We start from the raw sequence: 20,647 nt of genomic DNA on the forward strand, positions 1-20,647 counted from the left end.
CCAGCACAGTGATGATTATGATAAATTCACCACAGTTGCGCTTTTGCTTATTGAGTGATTCATGTAAATATGAGCAGCTCCGTATGAGATAATCAAGCATCAGTTACATGAAAATGGCAGCATGTAATTCTTCAGCACATTCTCGCAGCAAGCAGGCCCTGATGCCATTACATGCTGATAAAGATTCATTCAAAATGATTGCCACTTAATTTTTGAGTGCGTGGGGAATGGATCGCAGTGTGTTGCACCTACGTTATATTTCTGCAGAAGAGATGGTGTGCAAGATATTGGGAAAAGTTAGGAGTAGACTAAAAAATACATCCCTGCATAGGGAACGATGATGTCTAAATATATTCATCCTGATTAGATGTGCGTAAGTTGACTTTACTTTGGTAGTTTTGTTTTCTATTTAGCCTCTTATTCTTAATTCAGCCTGCAAAAACCATAATGTTCATGTTAAAAGCTGCTTTACAATCATGACTCAAGGCCAAATATGAGACTAAAGAACTAAGTTCCATCCATCCATTATCTATACCACCTATCCCTTTCGGGGGTTGCGGGGGGCTGGAGCCTATCCCAGCTACAATGGGCAAGAGGCGGGGTACACCCTGAGCCGGTCGCCAGCCGATTGCAGGGCCACATGCAAGGACAAACAAACATTCACACTCACACTCACACCTACGGACAATTTAGAGTCATCAATTAACCTAATGAGCATGTTTTTGGTCTGTGGGAGGAAGCCGGAGTACCCGGAGAGAACCCACGCATGCACGGGAAGAACATGCAAACTTCACACAGAAAGGCCCCGCCTGACCCGGGGATCAAACCGGCAACCTTCTTGCTGTGAGGCACGCGCACTACCTGCTGTGCCACCGTGCAGCCCTAAAGAACTAAGTTTCTTTTTTAATTCAACGTTTTTTTTTTTACATCTTGAGTCATGTTTAAATTGCTTTGCCCACGAGTCCTTTCATTCAGGGTTGTTTACTCACCATCGTCACTGCCGACGTCTGGGGGCTTTTGTGTGACACAGGAAGGAGTCCAATGTGGCACAAGTGGTCCAAGAAGCAAACAACAGTTAAATATATCTCTATAATTATGTAGGCCACTGGCGAAATAAGTGAATGCACCCACAATGTGCATTTGAAGCCTTTAGTTCCTCGCTCCAGGATGAATCAGAATGAGTCTCTGCAAGATTAGGAAATAACTTTAAAGGTCCACCTTCACCTTCCAAATACCAGTCGAGTGATTCAGATTATATGGTTCAACGCTGAACTTTAAAATATTGTCTGATTGCTTGTGTGTTTTCCCAGTTGTAGAGCAGTTTTTAGTGGAGTCTCAGCTTCCCCACATCTAAGCCATAAAGCTGCCAAGTATCTTCATAATCATAGCCGACAAAAGTGATTGATAAAGCTACACACAGAAGGCCCAGTTTGCAACGCTGCTGATTTTAAAAGATGAGGCAAACTTTTTTTTTTTTGCTTTATCAGGAAAATCTCGCAGGTGTGCTTTGTGATGAGGTGATAATTATAATAACTGCGTCTCATCCTCAACAGGTCCTCTGTACTAAACAGCAGATTACATCATTCATCACTGCTTTCCAAACAAGCTATGTTAGCATTTTCTATTCTCATGCCCTATCAGCAGGAAAGCATCAGTTAGTGTTTTTAGCTTGTAAGCTGAACTTATGTGCTAAAACTACTTGGTTATGTTTCAGTAAAGACAGTAATTTTGGATAAAAACAGTAGTTTGTTTGACAGTAGTTGGACTGTTGGAGGGAAATGGTCTCCCCTGTCAAAGTTACCTTGCTCACCCATTCATCAACTTTGACCTCATCCATAAGAGACAACTTTGTGCTACATCTGATAGACAATGGTCAGAATTTGCATTGCCACAAGAAGCCCTTTTTTGTAGAATTAAACCTGGTTATCTTTGGCATTTGAACAAACAGCCAGTGCTATTGTTCCCCTTGTGAAGACAGCTGACCTGGTGGAGGCTAATCTAGGCCAAAGAGTGCCACAGCTAATATGACATGCTCCACAGCTTGGAGCAAAAACGAATAAATCCCTTGCTGTCCCTGAAATGAAATATACATGACTGTCATTGCTCCTCAATTGGATGCAAGTCTGTCTATCCCTACAGCAACTATCCCACAAATAGCCTTACTACTTACACCTGTACATCAATGGACACAGACACCAACACAGAAACACAAACTCCCATGACAAACAAACACAGTTAAAGCGCTGCTCCCATTCAATGCATCCATATCTTTCTTTACGGGGTGCAGCAAGCACAGCAGAGCAGAGTGCTGTGTCACAGTCTTCAAAGCCAGCCAGCCCTCCCTAGTTTACCGGTGGAGGGAGGAACTTCAAAGGGTGGCAGAGAAAATGAAAGGGGACGCTTTTCATTAGGCCCTGGCGTGAAACTTACCGGGGGTCCGTGAGTGCTCTGAACCAGCCACGGCTCCTTGATATGCTGAATCGCAGAGCGGCAGAGGAGGACAGATTGAAGCGAGGCAGGGAGGGTCAGAGATGGAGACAGAAACAGAGGAATATATTGTGAATCTGAAGGGGTACGACTTAGAGAGAGACACAGCAGGCAAATCAGCGCCACATTTATGCAAGTATCATTTAATATTCCCTTTAACCTATTTATAACAACTGAAGAGAGCCTGTGAAATGTAGATGGCAAAGGAGAAGCCTTGAAGTGTCTCATTAAAGCCCTGACCATCTAATTGATCTACGTTATGGAACTTTACCACCAGGCAACCAGCGCTTTCAAGAAAGAGTGGGTCACTGAAAAGGTGCAAGGAAAAAAAATTATTGTGAATGTTTCTGTCACACTGCTGTGAGGCAATGATGGTCACTGTAGATGTTTGAGTATTACTCACCACTACACCCACTGTCCTCATTGTAATTCATTATGCATGAGTGCTGCAATGAGATCTGTTTTTCAGATCATTTCAGTCTGGTGTTGATTGTCATCCAAATATCAAATTCATATAGAAACTAGGATAATGGGGATAGAAATCTGCACCATGCTGGCGGAATTAGAAATCATTCCCTTGGGAAAAAGAAAAAATATCTGGCTTGAGCAACAACAAGATTGGAGGCAAGAGGAGGATGGAGGTTTGGATGTGCGGTCAGATTTGGTCAAAGCAGTCTCAGCACCCGGGGGCATAAATGAATATCTGTGCCCCTGCAAATAAAATGAAAAACTGAAATCCTCATCTTATAGCCAGACTGATATTGGATATCTGAGGCCAAAACCAATATTGATGTCTGACAGTTTTAAAATCTGATGACAATATCAAACTTAAAAGCATGGCATCCAACACTTTTGATTGGGATCTCTCAAATTTGATTATGTGATTACAGAACTGTGACCAAGATGTGTATTACCCCACATCTCCCCTGGAGATTTGAAAGGTATGTTTTCTTTAAAAAAATGCACCATCTATCATAGCCAGAAACTGTAAAAACAGAAATTTTGGTCTGAGTTTCAAATTTCTGAATGAATCATGTCCTTCAATGCCCCTAATAAGGAAAAATAACTAAATCTAATCTTAAAATAGTGATTTTTTTTTTTAAATCAAAATCATTATATTCTACATGTCTAATTTAAAATTCTGCCAAAAATCAGCCATATGGACAAACCAGATACTGTAAAAAACATAAAATCCTACACTCCTCAGTGCAACTGCAAAGCCTTGAATGATTACAATAAGACCTGCAGTCAAGTGACAACAATTCAGCAAAGCGTCAACTGAACTGCAGGAGGAGCAGTAGCCAGGAGGAGAAGACGAGAGAGATGGTTAGTACAGGCTGTGAAATGTAAATATTTCAATATGTATAGCATGTGGAAACCCTATTATTTATTTTTTGTAACAGTTACACTTGTGGGCACTTGAAAAAAAAAAGTATAGATTCTGCTGTTTTTCATCTTTTCTTACATAAATAACCAAAGAAATAAATCTTGCATTTGTTTCTTCTTTGATGACTTATGGCATTCTAACTGAGTTCTCCCTTCATCCAGCCATGATTGTGCTGTTTCCATGCAGGCTCAGGACTAACATATATATTGCAGTGAAAATGAGCCCACAGTGAGTAAAAATGTGACAGCAGCAAAAGCCGTCCAGAAACAGCTTGAGGTTCAGAGGGTTAGAAAGGACATTTTAAAGCTGAAAAATAAACCTGTCAGGGCCCAGTGGCATATAAACTATGCAGTACCGGCACCATATTTCCTGTTACTTACTGGCCACCTTTCAGTATATGCCGATACCAATATATTTGGCTAATTTATCAGCTGGGCTCCATCATGAGTCTTGGTCTTTGGCAGACAGTAAACATCTCAGGAGCTCAGTTGTTGAACCAAACAAAGTAATTGTTGTTATATATTTGTCACAACGAAAGAGATGCTCACATTTTATTCCCAAGAAGCTACAGTATTTGGAAATTGTTAAACCGAGGTGGTAAAACATGCAGATTCCAACACATCTCCTCTCATGATCAGTTTAGTTGGTGCTGACAACCTTATCATTAAATATTGGCCTATGGCATCTGGTGTGTGACATCACACCACTTTCATAAAAGTGTATTGATTTCTATGTTTTTAGCTATTCAGGTAAGATTATGTTCAACCAACCTGTTTACCAGGACAGTTTAAATTGACTTAAATTTAAATGGATCAGGAGATCAGGGGTCTTGACATAGTTAACCATGCTTATTTACTGAGAGCACTTTAAAAATAGGACTTTTGTTATCACTGTCTTGTTCCAGTATAAAACACAGTTTCTTTATTGAAAAGGAAAGAAAGCGACGTCCATTTTTTTTCTCCTGGCGGGCTAGGGGCGGGGCTTCAGTTGAATGGACGCCAGTCGCGCGCCAGTGAGCTGCTAACCAAACCAACGTAAGCTAGCTCACTTTAAAAACATGTATTTCGTAAATTATTTTCGTCACGTGACGCGAGCTCTACACTAGCAGTGGGGAGATAAGATGTTGAGACCCCTGTGGGGACAAGTCGACCCGAGGCGAGTGCCAAAAAGTGTGGATAATCGGTGTGGTAGTTGTCGACCGAAGCTAACACTACAGCGGCTAACTAGCTAATGTCGGACAGGTGCTGCCTATTAACCCCGATTCTGCCTTTCCACGGGGTGCTTGTGCCGCCAATTTAGGACTTGGATATGTTTTACCTCCATCTCCCAGACTGTCTGTGCAAAAGTTTAAAAGCGTTCACCTGTGATAATACAAGGACAGAGACTGGTTGGAATATACTGTGAAGACACTGTGGTGCATTTTGCTTCTGCGGGCACCTTGACTGGATGCCAAAGGAGCCACGCCTCACATAGACGGCCTAGCTGCTGGCCTTCGAGAAGGATCTAAGTTCCCCGCAAGAGCACCAGTGACCAGAGACGGTTCAACTCCAGTCGCGGACTTCAGCTAATGGTGAGCTTTATTTATCTATTTACACTGGCATCGCTTGTTTGTAACAACGCACGCATCTGCATCTATGTGCCTTTGGATCATGGTCGACACTGTTGCCCCCAGTGTTGTTGAATTGTGGATGAGAGTGCGGAAGTGGGGCGCACACACACATCGGACATGTGTTGCACAGTTGAACAGTCCCTGAGCTTGTCTGTAAACCTTGTCGGTCTTGCAGTTCTTTTATGCGCGCTTCATCCTTTCACTGAGTTTATGTTTTATCTATTAAATCGTATGTAATGAATTGCAGTAGTAGGTCTAGGTTCCATGTCTCAGGTCTGCAAATATCCATGCGTCCATATTCAGTAATAACAAGTTCCACTTAGAGCACATGCAGGTTGCGTTGTTGTATGTGAGACGCTTGTGTCCATAACAGATGCCAAATTATATATGACCAAAGTATGGCTCATACTCAAACTTACAGTTAACTTCTAATAGCTGCAGTTTATATCCAGTTTTGCTTACTGTTGTCTTTTTTTCATCTACAGTAACAAATCACCAAATTTATCTCAATGGAAAATATATGATGGATGTAAGATGGAGAAGATCTACTTCTGTCAGATTTCATATTAGCCTTTGTTGTCTGTGCGTGAAGGTGTATTCAGCATAGAAAAAAGTCACTGGAGGGCAGTGGCATCAGTGTATATAGTGTGTGTGTGTGTGTGTGTGTGTGTGTGTGTGTGTGTGTGTGTGTGGACAGACTTGAACCAGTTGTATCAAATACAGATGATACTGACCAGTTTGTGTTTTTGAGCAGAAGAAAGGTGTGTGCACCAGGTTTGAAACGCCTTCATACTGTGAAAATCTGCAGTGTAAATGATCTTTGGGCTGGTTATATGGCCTTTAATCTTACATCTTTGATTACCTTTATTGGTATCCTATATCATTGTCTCAATGTCCCTTTGCCAGTTTGGAGCCTGAGACTTAACTCTTGTGTTTCAGTCATTGTATTGTAACCCATCTTTGTGTTATTCATAATCGCTTTCCAGTAAAGGACAATTGATATGAAGCAGGAAGCTACTCACAGTTCACCACAAGTGTCCCAAAAGTCATAGCTTCACCCAGGGGACTCTTGGCTACCACTTTATACTCGCCGGCATCATCAGGAGAGCACCTAAAGGTGTAGAGTGTTATGTATCTGTTAAAACTGGAAGCGATGGAGCTGAAATAAGGATGTATCTGTACTATTACAAATATATGCTTTTATTGCACAGTTTTTAAGCAGTGGCATACTTAACTCTGTTGTGATGGTTGTTAATTTAAACAGCCATATTTTATCTCATAACACCACCATTCCTGAACATCACCCACAACTTTCTTAAATTCTTAATTTTATTCTTCATTAATCAATGGCAAGGTTTGCTAGCCACACATGCCCCGTCCTGCACACCCCTGGTCCTGTCCATGCTGCTTCCTGCATGGACACTTTCAGCCTTAATTAAGGATTTGAGCTGGTGACCTACCTTCTGATCTCCAGTGAGTTAAGACCAAATCTTTGTTGAAGACTATAATTCCATGGTTGGGTAGACATTCTCAGTGGCAGACCATCCTTATACCTGAAGTAGGAAGTTAGAAATATATCAGTGTGTGTTAAAAGTTTAGTTTAATTTTGAATGTCAAAGCGAACAACAGGCCTCCATTGATTACTTATGCACGTCTCTCACTAATCAAATGTTGGGTTGGCTGAATCTATGGCAGCCAGAGGGGGCCTTTGATCTCTCATTCCCTTTTGTGCTGGGCACTGTTGAGGTCAGCCTTTTGCTGCTCATTGGGCTTGATGGGTCCCATATGGGATGGTGAAAGCCATGAGCCTCAGGTTATCAGGATCTCAGCTTAGGTTCATGAATACTGAGTACACACAGCCTGTTCACCAGCTAGTCTCTCAGCAGCTCAAGTATCAAGGTCGACAGTTCGGCACGTTGCCTGAATTAACACAGGTAATTTCATATTAATGTGTAAGGCTATATTGAACTTAGGGACGCTTCTTTGCAAGCAACTCATGGGCTTTGAGTATCTTTATATTCAATCATTTGCGTGTACAAGTGTTTAACCTAACCTGCCTCCTTGCCTCTCACACTACTCTCACTCTTCTTCTGTTGATTGCATGACAAATTCAGTAGTATTTCGCTATATTGTTGATGAATTATGAAGTGATACAATGTAGGGCTGGAACTAAGGAAACTAAGAACTATATTCTTTATCCATAAATTATTCTTATCTGTAAAACCTCAGATAATAATAATAATAATAGAAACTTTAATTGTATCGCTACTTCCATAAAAAACATGCAGCTGCAAGTGCTCAAATAAATTACAAAGAAACATATAAAAAGCAACAAAATGTCAGAGTCAAGACTTGATAAATTACTGAAATTGTTATCTTTTTCAATCTGTTGGTTCTTAATTTTTGATTTGACTGATTGATGAATTGTGTGATTGTTTCTGATATGTCAGAGTGTACATTAGCATACACCATGTGTGGTTTTTCCCTGAAAGCTATAGCTGTGGGCCATGAGAATTTTTCTGCTGTAACCCAGTCCAACCAAGCGAGAAACTAAATTAAAGTGACAGTTTTCAGTGTGACCCAAGTAGTGGAATTTAATCGAAATTTCTCGAAAAGAAATCACTGTAGGCCAGTGGAGGCCAAAAGAGTGGAGTGCAGACAGAAGTTCTTACCATGTGACCTTTGGGGGTGGGCAGCCCTGGACGGTACAGGAGAGTTTGACCGTCATGCCTTCCCAGACAGTGTGAGCCCTTAGAGGGATTGGAAAGTCTGGGGCCTTCTGACTCAGATGCTCCAGGTACTTCATGTGGGCAGATGCCTTCTTTTCTGCCTGCAGCACAGATAGTTCAGGAAAGGTAAAGTTTTCAAGTAAATAGATTTTCTAAATAGATTAAAAGTAATGTTGGTAAGTAAACTTTTTGCTTCATGAGTCATTAAAGCAGAATAAGAGAAACAAATAAACTAAGGAAACACAAAGATGAAAAACAGACTGTAGATAGTAAGGAGAATCTGGTGGTGGTTATGCTCTGTAGAAACATCACAGTAAACAAGAAGTGAAAAGATACATATATTTAGCTACCAACCACTAAAAAGCATTACTGATATATCAAAGAGGGTTAACTAGGTCACTAATGTGGCCATGTTTTTATTAGTGTTTTTTAAACATCCTCTCTACAGCCAAAGAAAGTCTCAAAGAAGTTGACGCCTTGAAGTTCATTCAATGCACAACATGAATAAAGAGAGCAAATGTTGAAATACTCACTCGGTACCCACTGAGTTCCAGTTCGCTCACGTTTAATAAATCAGACAGAGCAGAAGCTCAAGACATGGCACTCTCAGAGTTTGTGCTTATGTTCTTGTTCAGACTGTGCGTGCACTAATTCTGCAAAGTATTTGTGATATATGGTCTTAAACGCTGAGTGAGTGAGCTGCAGGTGGGAGTCGAACCTGCAGCCACTGCAGAGGACTGACAGCCTCAATGCATATGGTGCACACCCTAACAACTGAGCTATAGGGGCACCCTGTACAGTTTTGTTTTTAAAGCTGAATAAAAGGCAGCCTTTGTTGAGAGTCGTTCCTGAGACCAAAACTTGACTTTTACCTGGCTTCGAAGGGCCAGTTTGTCAACATGCGTGCGTAAGATATGCTGGTTCCTGATCACGTCTACTTCCACCCTCTCAGCCTCGTTCCCAAACATGGTCCACTTGTCTCTGTGGTACTCTTCATCAGCAGCCAGAGTTTCCTTCAGGATTTCCCTGGTGGAACGCAGCACAAAGTTTTTAATTTTTTCAGGACCATTGTTTTTTCTTATTTGTGTGATTGTACTTGTTTAATAGCAGTGAATATGCAGACATGTAACTTTACAGCATTGGAGCAACTTTCAAGTGAGCAATAGAATTGAGCACTGGTTGTAACTATGTTAGTATGCACATTTCAAGTGTTTATTTGCAGCTGCACAAAACATTTTCAACCAAGACTAGACATGAAGTGATTAGCTTCCTTTGAAAATTTTGAGACGGTTGTCAGAACAATTGCAAGCTCCATCAGAGGAGGTGACAGGAGTAGAGACAGCAATTCAGACAAAGGTTTGAACACGATGTGTAAAAACAGGGGTCGAGCTGTGAGAGAAACAAAACAGCAATTTTACATTGATTTTTTTTGTCACGTAAGCGTTTCTTTCTGTCCCAGTCCATTTGCAGACAAATGCTAGTTTTATGTTTTCTGGCAGTTTGTCGTTGGAAAGGCTCAGTGATGATTTCGGTGGTTCGCTGCTCCATTTATACCTACGTGTCATTTCACATGAGCACCATTCTGACACGCGTTCAAAGGTTTTGAGAACCTGATCTTTTGTCAGTGCAATATCGAGGCTCGCTGCATCGGTTGATTCACATCACTGTGAAGAGATGTGCTGTTGGTGCTCTAAAATCTCCCACATGATGAACTGTGCCCAGCGTCGCCTTCATGAGGGGGCATCAAGAACAGTCTTTCCTGGGGAGAATACCGCTGAATTGTTTCATGTTCACCATGCACTACAACCTTAACCACTTGCCGGTAATTTGGTGCCCCCTCTACTATAAGCCCCGGGCCCCCCTTAGACATTTGTCCTAGCGCTGACGCTGTGTGCGCCTCTCCAGGACTCCTTCAGGTGAGGACAGTTCAGATTGTTGCTGCGAGATGGCAGGTGGTTGTGATGGTCTATTCACTCAGAAGAAACAAGTTTCATCTTTCTTTTTCTGGTCAACAAGGTGGCATATTAAGTAGGGCAACTGTCATAACTGGGGACTGGTCCTTGATATATAGGGGTCTTTAAGCAACAAGGTGAATCCCCACCAGCTATATGGCCTCTGAACCTGCTCTCTGAGCACATTGTAAAGGCTGACAAAGGGATACATTGGGTTCAGTGTGCTGACTGCCATCTATTGTAGATAAACATTGACTACCCCAATTTAAAAAAAGGAATTATCCATCAGTGAAGCCCTCTGGTAGTCCATAATATGTGGATACCTATCCATATGTACATGACATCGCACATTCTCTCATGTACCTGCAGTTCATCCATATGCATGGAAGTATATGCACTCCAACAGGCACAATCATGAATTTTGCCTGCCTTTTAAATACAGTGCTTCAATACTCCACTCTTTCATCGCCAGAAGGGTGTGTATCCTGAACCATCTTTTGATTGACAGTCCCCAGGGTTTAATTATTTGAGCACATGCTTCACACACACATTGCCACAACAAACAGTGAAGACGGACTCTTAAATATTCACAAACACTTCTCTGACGGCCACTAGAGCATGAATGGCCCTACAAATGGTTGCGATAATTCAGTGAAATACACAAACGGCATGAATAAATCTGCAAATAACTGCATGCATGCATAGGCGCGTATGCAGACAAGTGCGTAACCATGCACACTCACGGATCTGACTTTTTCTGCCACAGGCACATTTAGTTAGTGCTTTTAATCTCTGTGGCTCAGAGATTTTGAGCCTTGAGGGAATGAACCACTGGAACACATCAAATCAGTGGGTATGAGGGTGTTTATGGCTTAATTATTACAGAAAATGGAAATTTTAATATTGCCTATTGGTGCGAAGAACAGCAAACCCCTCCTGCCAAGGCAAACTAGGCATGTGTGAGCCAGCTGCATAATTTACATGTTACCCTGTACCACGAGGAGAAACAATTGTGTGATTCAGATAGTTATGTGCAACTGGAGCCACACTTGCCAACATGCAAATATGTCGCACTTTCTTTTCTACACAAATCAAAACAAATGTCATGCTCCCCCATCTCGCAACACTAAGTCCCTCCAGAAATAATGTGCCTGGGAGGAGACGACCACTTCCAGCATGACTAGATCACCAGTCTCCATTGTGAAATATCCATCCATGCCATATTTGTCTCGGCACTTCTGAGGTGTCGTTTGTCAAAAATGGAGAAATTGGCTTCAACAGGTGGAAAAATCTGAAGGTGAGATAAGACGGATGAATCGGAGCTGAGCACTTCAGCAGATAGGACGCTCATTGATGAGATGGAGGGTTGTGGTGGTGGCATGGGAGAGGGCACCTAATGAGACGCCAAGCTGGCAGGGCCACATCGCTGCAGCTGAGGCTCATTACTGTCAGATGTGTTTTGTCTTTCAAAGGGGTGTGATTGCACCCTCAATGACTTCCCCCCTTTCACTCTCCCTCCTTGGCAACTCTATCTTCTAGTATTACTCATCTTCCTCCTCACTGCTCATTGTGACCTCTGTCCATCCATCTGTTTGCTGTTGCCAGCCACTTTACAGTCAGAGCTTCCTTTTATGGCTTGAAGGAGAAAATGTTATTTTTCGCATTGATGAGGAGGTCTACATGCATACAGAGATGTCAAATCTGTTTTGACACAGGAGTCTAATAGATTTCTGGATGGATTGGGGAACAGACAAAGAAGCTGCCACTAAGCTTCCAAATGTGAAAGTGCTATTGAATCCTGACACAGTTACTTTGTGACTCAGACAGGGCAAGTTGCCCCTGGAGTAGGAAAGGGATTTTGGTAAAGCAAATCATGTCACAAGAGACAACAATCCCCTCGCTTCCTTTTCTGGGTGACCTAAACCTCTCTACTTTAGAATTTATTTTTAGATATGTGACGTCCTCGCCATGACAGCTGAGCAGTAATCCTGTCCTGGCAACATGATCATAAGACACTTAAAAGTAAAAGATGGCTCACACATGTCATAAACAAAATCCTCTCACATTCTGATTCACTAATAAGTTAAAGACTCTCTGTCCTGGCAGGAAATTAAGTTCAGCCACCAGCTGTGTGCTGCCTTTTTTCTGGTGTCTGCTATGTTTTTCAGTTTACCTGTTATTTCTGTTGGTAATCACATATAAATTACATGTCCTGGATTATCAAATCATTTTGAGTCTTACCTTAAGAAAGTCTTAAGTTTGATGTTTGTTAGAGTTGATCGTCTTTACAAATTTCTTTCAGGGCTGCAACTAAGAATAATGTCAGTAGTGATTAATCTGCCATAACAGTGAAAAAAGTCATTAGAGCACACAGCGATCAAAAAAACTGAAACCAGAAACTTTGTGGCATTTTTGCTTGAAGAATTGGCTCCTTCCTCTTCCCCATCAGCCCAAAAATAGAAATACAAAGTTCCACTGTATAACTCAATTGAATGGTTATGGCTGATTGGCTTCATAGCATCCTTGAGACAGCAAATGATGGGAGAAGTCCCCAGCTGGCCTTTTACAGACAGATCAGTGAAGAAAGAGTCCTGATTTTTGTTGTTGATTGAGACTCTGTTCGCATAAAAACTCTTGTGCTGTCAATGGCACGCAGGGGAAAGCATCAGTGGAACTTGACCCACACCGCTTTCTCAAATGCAGTGGAAAGAGAGGATGTGGTGTTGACTGCTGATGGAGAGGCAGGATTTTATAACTAGCACAGATCATTCAGGAAGGAAGTTCTCTGGAGGAAAGTGGAGGCCTGCTGCTAGTTTTTGGTTCAGTATGAGAAGAAGAGACTCATCCATAGTTGCTGTCATTTTGTACCCACAAAAGACTCCCATCCAAAATGAGAAATAAAGATAATGTGCCCAAGCTGAGAGCTGCAGATGGACAAGATTTCAGTTTTCCCTCTGGTGTCACTGATTTCCTGTAGTGAAGCCTGGCTGTTGGAAGCAGGGCTTCAGCAAATTATCATTTTCATTACCAATTAATCTGCAGATTATGTTCCTGATTAATCAATCTTTTGGTCTATAAAATATTGATTTTATGAACCATTAGCTTTTGAAAAATGCTTTTATCATTAACTGCTTTTTCTGCTTCTAGTGAAGTCTCCAGCAGGAGACAGCTCATCTGTTGTGTCATTAGATCAAAAAAAGCTCTTAAATATGCAAATTTGTTACCTATGAACAACACTGTGACCTATAACTGTGGGTTACCAGCTAGAGATGTCCTGAGCTAAACATAAGGATCAATATCAGGGCACATCTGGGTATGCTTTAATTGATCGGAATCAGCTAAAATAAAGCTAATCAAATGATCCTGTCTTTGCTGCACTCGAGCGTGTGTGGTCCGCCTTAGGCTGTTGATGTGTCAAAACAGCTTTCCTTTACACCAGCCTAGACAGCATTTCACTGCATATTGTGAGAGTGTGAATATAAAAATTATTTGACATCACTGGTGCAAGTGACTGATTCAGTTCTGACACCTGGATTGGCAAAAAATACAGATTCATTATAAGCTCTGATGCTAACAAATCTTTTATTCGGTAGCTTTTGCTCCGTCTTTCTTACGAACTAAGGTCAGTACAAAACATTCATCCACTGCTGACTGGCGCTTTTGCTGGTTAAAATGACAAACATCGCTGGCAGCAGGTCATATTAGCTGTCGCTAATAAACATAAATCTGTGATGTCATGCCAAAATAAAGCAGTGTTGTCAGGTTTATGGGCTTTCTGCAGAGAGTGTCTGTCCTCAAACGAAGATCATTTGTGAGAGTAGAAACTCCGCTCTGTAACACCGCTATATGTGTTTTTGTATTTGGAGCAACTCCAACAGAGTATTACATCTTATCCCCAGCCGATGGCTTGGTATTAATTTCAGGAGTCCTTCTCCCAGTTGAACTTTCATTTATATCAGTTCAGTTCATTTGAGATGATCAGCTTAATAATTTTCAATCAGTACCTTCAGCGTTGTGATAATGTGTCTGTGAAAAATTCAGTTATTTCAATGTGTATTCAGATCTCAGTAATGCCTAATAACAATACTGCTTATGCTGGTGTCTGTCCCTTTAACTATGGTGTTTCAGGCCGTTGAGGGTGTTGCTGCAAATCAATGAACAGGACTGGTTTATGGCAACACAACATTTTTATATGATTCATGCATCACTGTGATACATGAACAGACACTCTTGTCTGATTATTTTACCTATTAACAATTTCTCAATTGATTTTTCCAGAAAATCTCGTGCTTGGAAATACATATTAATAATGTGACATAGAATTACATACGGCCTTGTGTGGGGGCTTTTAATCCACATCATCCACCACTCAAGGCTTGTTAGTAATCAACAAAAACGTGGCTCTCACCATGTCCTGTGTCGGGGGAGGTTGTCCATGTTCAGAATCTCCTTGACGGACATCAGGTCAGCAGGGATGATTGGATAGAAGTCAGAGTAGGAGGCTTCCTCATCACTGTTGCATTCAGAGACCATTGGAAAAATCAAACAAAGCCTGATTAACACAAGATATCTTGCATATCATCAAATGACACAGGTGAAAGATTATAAAATAGATATTTTCTCTTGTCATCCTTCACAGTTATTTATTCTGTTGAGTGTTCATATTAGCATGCCCATTCATTTTGTCATGGTCTATGGCACATTATCCAATTTCAAGTTCATCAGATCATTATTCTCCTCTGCCACTAGACAGCAGCAGCGGCTGTCCTATTCTCTGACTGAACAGCAGAGGTGGCAATATGTCAGGGAGAGCTTGGGTAATGTAGGCAAACATCATATACACAAGGTTTCATTTATTCAAGCACTCCAGAGATTCTGTTTAAAACTGGCAACTCTTATCTCTAGACCGAAAACAGCTTTAATGGGTATTTTTGTTTCCTCTTCCTGTTGCGAGGCATGAGCAAGGTAAACAATGGCAAAGCAAACTCCAACAAAACAACATAAACTGCAAAGAAAGGAGAATCCACCAAAGACAGACCCCCTTTGAAACATAATGTCAATATTGCCTTTTTGTCGCACTGATACCCTCTGTCAGTCTGCACAGCTCAGGGGTAAGCCACCAAGGGTGGTTCATTGTGGGACATAGCAGATTTGTCGTTGATCAGCTTAAACATGCTCTACAGTGTTTTTCCAAAATGTTAGAAAGGAATTTGCAGCAGTTTGAGAGTTAAGAACAACATATCAGAGTCAAAATCAGCTTCATTGGCCAAGTATGTGTACGCATACAAGGAATTTGACATCCGGCTTTAAGTTGCTCTCAATGTACTTGCACGCCGTTATCAGTTACAGTTTTGTATTACACTGCTGCTGGGCTTAAAGGGTGTATGTGACCTCCTAAGTTTGTCTTCTATTAGGAAGGCATGGTACATTGTTTTTACCACTCTTTACTAAACAGTAACCTCGTATTTGATCTCATTAATCTGCTGTTTGCCTCCCATGTGTGGGGTGCAAAGCCTAACCCAGCTATTGAAGCAGGACAGTGTATGACCTGTTTTCTCTCAAGTGTATGAAATATTATGACCATCCTCAGCTGCTTCTCCTCTGCCAGTGTTCCCCTATTGCTCACTGGTGTACGAACACACATGCTATTGTCTATAGGGAGGTTACGTAATAAGGAGGAACATGGGGCTGCTGACGTGAGCCCAGGCAAAGGGCCAGTGATGGTGGTGACAATGTGGTGTTTATGAGCCAATGGGTTGTTCACGGCACAATGGCAGTGACGTTCATCATCATAGCGTGCAATCATCTGCAATGTTCAGTATTTAATCCACAGTGTGTCTGTGTCAACTGTTGGTAGAGCTGTTTGCATTTCAGCTGATGAGCTGGAACGCAAACTGAACAAGAGGAACCAAACATACACAGCAGTCACACGTATGGTGAAGTGGTTCTAAATCATAAGTGCTGCCAGTTGCTGTCATTTCCCGGAGGGACTGAAAGTAGTGTCTTCATCATGGGCACATAGTCATGCAGACGCATACAGAGACAATAGGCACACACGAGTAAGCCTACACTAAAGCATGAGCTCTGGATTTAAAGCACAGACATTAAAGTGAGCTGATCTTCTATGTGCACCCCCATAAACAGGAGAAGGGCGTGAGCTGTTAGCAGCAAGGTCAGGCAATGAAGCTGAAAGGCATTTGTGTAACAAGAGAAGCATTAATTTTTGCTCTCTCTTTATCCACAGATGACAGTTGCGCTTTTAACAAGAGTGATTACAACCACAGTGAGGGGATATCATAAGTTAGAACATGTTTTTTTTCATGTGTTATTAGATCTGTTGTTACAGCATGGTTTTGGCTTGTGTTGAAGCAAAGTGCATTGCAGTACTAAGAGGGATCAATACAAAATCTTTTCTTTTTTTTTTTTTTTTTTTAAGTTTTTCTGCCAAAACTGTATATTTACTCAGGTGTGTGCTACACAACGCCCAGCTACCGTTGCTGCTACCATCCAGCCTCAGGCATTAGTTTCAACAAGTCATCTTACAATGCAAATTGACAGGACTTCTCGTTTTCTTTTGTTTGTAAGCTGGGAAATTTCCCCATTTCACGGCGCTCGGCAGGCAACTTCTGCTTTTGCTGTCTTATTTTTTCCCTTTTGCTTTGTTTAGGTTCCCTGTGAGTGCGTACCGAGAGGCTCGGGCCGTTGAATAATGTTGTGCAGAGCCTGCGGCTGGGCAGTATCACTCAATTACAGCCCACAGATACATACACACAGACACACAAACACTCATCACACACAAACTTGCACACACGTGCACCCACGCATGCAAACGAACACACTGGAAAGAGCTGATAGTGCTGTTGTGTGCAGGAGAATGAGGTTGTGCAGTTATGCGTGCATAAACAACGGGCTTCCTCAAAATATTAACTTGGTGTAACTAGGAAATAAAAAAGAGGAAAACTTCTGAGAGGCACTGGATGATCTGCCCCCATTGTTGTATTTATTTCAACAACTTGTACTGGAATTTGTCCTCCTCTTGTACAAACAAGAAAATCTAAACTCTGCAAGCAAAACAGTTCTCTTTTTTAGCAGTTTTGTTTAATAAACCTACCCAGAGGACACTTTGTTCAGTCTAACACGAAGATAAATTTGACTGTACTTCCATCAAAGAAGTTGTAAGTATAAGTGTCACAATGCACCTACTTTGTCTCTCACTTCTTTTTAACAGAGAGAGAGAGATGAACTCTAAGTTTGGCTGCACTAAAATTGGTGGAATAATTGCTTATTTTCATCATCCCTAAGGATAAAATGAGTTGAATTCCCTTTATTCTGCAGTGGAGATTATAGACCCACAGGTTAGGCTAATTTAATGACTCACTACAGTGGGGGGGCTGTGAAATGAAGGCAAATTTGACTTGAGACTATTAGGGCAGGACCAGAAGTGATTCTATTAGATCTCACTGGAGTCATCTGGGAGCACTGGTGTGCCTGCTGTCTGATTTTTTTTTTCTATTTCATAGTATAATGGAATAGGCTTGCTGATATTTTAATTGCATGCTAATACATGTAAAAACATCTTAAAGCTAGTAGAGTCAGCAGTAAATGGGTTGACACATTTTCAGCTGAAATGTGACATCAAAAGAAACAAAATACATCTCGGGTGAGACTCTTCTCAGGATTAATTAAGTTAATGTTCTGCATCTTTACCTTATACCAAATGATCTTCATCAGCAGATGGAGTTTGCCCACGAGCACTTTAAGGACTTGTCATTCATGTTTGCTTAAAAGTTGAGGTTCAGAGTTCTTTCATTCTTAACCTTGATGTTATTTTGCCAACTGCTGTTTCCAAGGTCAGGAATGAACTTCAAGCATCACATCTCAGACCTTACTGCAGGACAAAGTGGAGCCAGTTGATGCATCACACGGACATTAAAAGTGAGCTGATGCTGCTGCCTGTTTCTTTTATATTCAGTCATTGTTTCATAGTTTGTTTTGAGAACTGGCATAGCTCAAAATGTTTGCGTTATTGTGGTTGCATTTGCTGCTGTTCATATTTGTCTTTCAAGCCACTGGGTGGCTGGAACACCTCCCATTTACTGGATAATGTCCACACGGCAATTACACTACTAACCACAAAGCAGCTGAACTGCAACAGCAGTGTCTTCATTTATTTAAGGACCAACTCCACCCTGTAGTGTGTGTACACTCAAGTGCTCATGTGTGTCGTCAGTCCCGAAACGTGCAAAAAACTCTGCTAATACCATGTTAGATTGAGCTATACATAGGATACATATGAGGAACATTGTATTCATGTTAAAGCTTGAGTTGGCGAGTATGTGTGCATGTGTTTGTTTCAATGTAGTGAATCAGGACTTCATTCTCAACCGGAGGCTCCATAATACCAGAGACAGACAGAAGACGAAGAAGGTCTTAATGATGTGTGTTTGTGAATACTATATGTGAATTTGTTGTGCTAGCAGCTACCACCAGTCGCCCAGAGGGTATTGTTGATGTCTCGCTGAGCTCAGAATAACCAGCCTGCCATACGTTTCTCCTTAATGAATACTGTGCCATCTTGCAACTGCAAAAACAAATCAGCTCTGATCAATCAGGACAGCTTTGCAAACACTGAACAAGGTAATACTAATAAAATTTACCCACTCTATTATTTGATATTAGTGTATGTTTTGGGCAGAAACTGTAAATGCTTTTTTCTGATATGTATAAATGAAATGTAGCTTTAGTGCAAAACAGCCTCATTCTTAACAAACAATTTAATCTTTTAATCCTACATTAGTTTTTTTTAATAAATGGGTAAATCTGTGAATTGAGGGTGAGAGAATGTAACTTGGTTGCAACATTAATGTGTTTTTCTCTCACGCATTTTGGAGCCTTAAGTGCCATTTTAGTGATATTAGTGTAGCGATACCCCTTGTTTTGTTTTATTTCAAGAAACTAATTTCTGAAAAATGCCCGAAACAAGAGACACTGCACTGGAATAAAAGTGAATTATCTCAAATAATTTTTCCTCTTGTTTTTTTTTTTTTTTTAAATTAAAATCAGGGTTAAGGGCTGGTTGTAATGTTCCAGGTGGAACCTCTCAAGCTACTATTAAATAATACTGATTATACAGTTTCCTTTAGCCAGAAAATACAGAAGCAGTGTTTTCCCAAAAGGTGGCAAAGTGAGTTTGTTTTCAGTCGGCTCACAGTTCAGATTTCCAAGTAGGTGGTAAAAATAAATGGGCTGATGTCTTGTCCTCCCCCAGCTGTCACCTTTCACATGTAATTGACAACTGCACTTCATCACTGTAAATGCATCTCAAGTAAATCCTTTAAACTGCGCTTGTAATTGGATTCCCAGATTTTTGATTTTCTCTTACTTTGTTAAAGTTATTCAGAATGGTGCTGAAAGGATAAGGCTGGCAATATTCAATGTTTTTAATATTGTTAAAAAGATCTCATCAAAAGACCAAAACCAATGATGCGTTCGAGTCTCTCTGTCGGTACTTTTTGACTTCCATAACCTGTCTGTAACATTCAACTCGAAGACCATTTGTTTCAACTGAAGAGGTAAATATTTAAAAACAAGCCTTGAATGCAGAGTTTCACTTTTAAAAAAGGTTATTTCCTAATACAGGTAGAAATTGAAGGTTTTCTGAAATGTTACTCAAACAGTGTAAATAGTATATTTGTGATAGACTATTTCCAGCTGTGGATTTGGTGCTTTTGTATTTGTATTAGGTTGGTGTACGTGATGGTGAAACTTGCTGACGTGCTTTTATTAGTTTTTGGACGGCACACAGTCGGTGTACAAGTGTCCAAATAAGCTCATGTTGCAGCCTCGTATCGTAAGGAAATGTGTGCATTTGCTGCTTCAGAGGAGCTAAAAGACCTTCCTGTTTATGAACACCACCACGTCTCGCTACCATCCATCATCGGGCCGCTCTGCTCCGCTGGTCACTAGCTCTGCTCTCCATACTGCTCGTTACTCACTATGAACCAGGCTAAATTAATCTAAAGAAACCAGTGCACACTGAAATAAACTGCTGCTATAGTTTGATAGTTTGACTACATTTTGCTGATGCTTCTGTACTTTTACTTAAGTTACATGTTGAACACTGTGTGTTTTTACATTGTTGTATTGGTACTATTACATAAGTAAATGATCTGAAAACTTCCACACTTCCATGTATCCTTTTTAACTTCCACCACTGATGTCAGGAGAGCATGTCTGCACCTGGAAGTGAAGGTCTTCTTCTTGATCTGGGAAGACAGCTGCATGCTGTGTGACATCTGGGACGACTGCTCCTCCTGCTCTCGCCGCATCACCGTCCTGGTTTCCATGGTAACCCCCCAACCGGCACCTGTAGAGGGAGGGGAAGCTGGGAGTGAGCATGCAGAGGTGTGTAGGAGGCAGCGCCATGCAGAGTCAGTGGCAGTCTGTCAGACACGAAAGGCTCCATATCCTCGGCCAGGAGCAT

General features: G+C 41.2%; 2 protein-coding genes across 2 annotated transcripts in view; both read right to left on the reverse strand.

Moving 5' to 3' along the window:
• LOC139333392 (mannosyl-oligosaccharide 1,2-alpha-mannosidase IA) overlaps positions 1 to 20,647 on the reverse strand; it is a 351,400-nt gene that overhangs the window by 84,064 nt on the left and 246,689 nt on the right. The gene's annotated exons all lie outside the window — the stretch shown is intronic.
• The window catches only part of myom3 (myomesin 3), a 56,213-nt gene that overhangs the window by 33,440 nt on the left and 2,126 nt on the right, over positions 1 to 20,647 (reverse strand). Inside the window, exons 2-8 of the mRNA XM_070965748.1 lie at positions 20,404 to 20,530; positions 14,573 to 14,677; positions 9,085 to 9,238; positions 8,156 to 8,313; positions 6,944 to 7,036; positions 6,506 to 6,594; positions 2,431 to 2,475 (exon numbers count right to left, since the gene is read on the reverse strand). Coding sequence (XP_070821849.1) covers positions 2,431 to 2,475; positions 6,506 to 6,594; positions 6,944 to 7,036; positions 8,156 to 8,313; positions 9,085 to 9,238; positions 14,573 to 14,677; positions 20,404 to 20,510 — 751 coding nt within the window. The 5' untranslated portion in view covers positions 20,511 to 20,530. The remainder of the gene's footprint in view (positions 1 to 2,430; positions 2,476 to 6,505; positions 6,595 to 6,943; positions 7,037 to 8,155; positions 8,314 to 9,084; positions 9,239 to 14,572; positions 14,678 to 20,403; positions 20,531 to 20,647) is intronic.

The sequence above is a fragment of the Chaetodon trifascialis genome, chromosome 7 (genome assembly GCF_039877785.1).
Source record: "Chaetodon trifascialis isolate fChaTrf1 chromosome 7, fChaTrf1.hap1, whole genome shotgun sequence".
NCBI lineage: Eukaryota > Metazoa > Chordata > Actinopteri > Chaetodontiformes > Chaetodontidae > Chaetodon > Chaetodon trifascialis.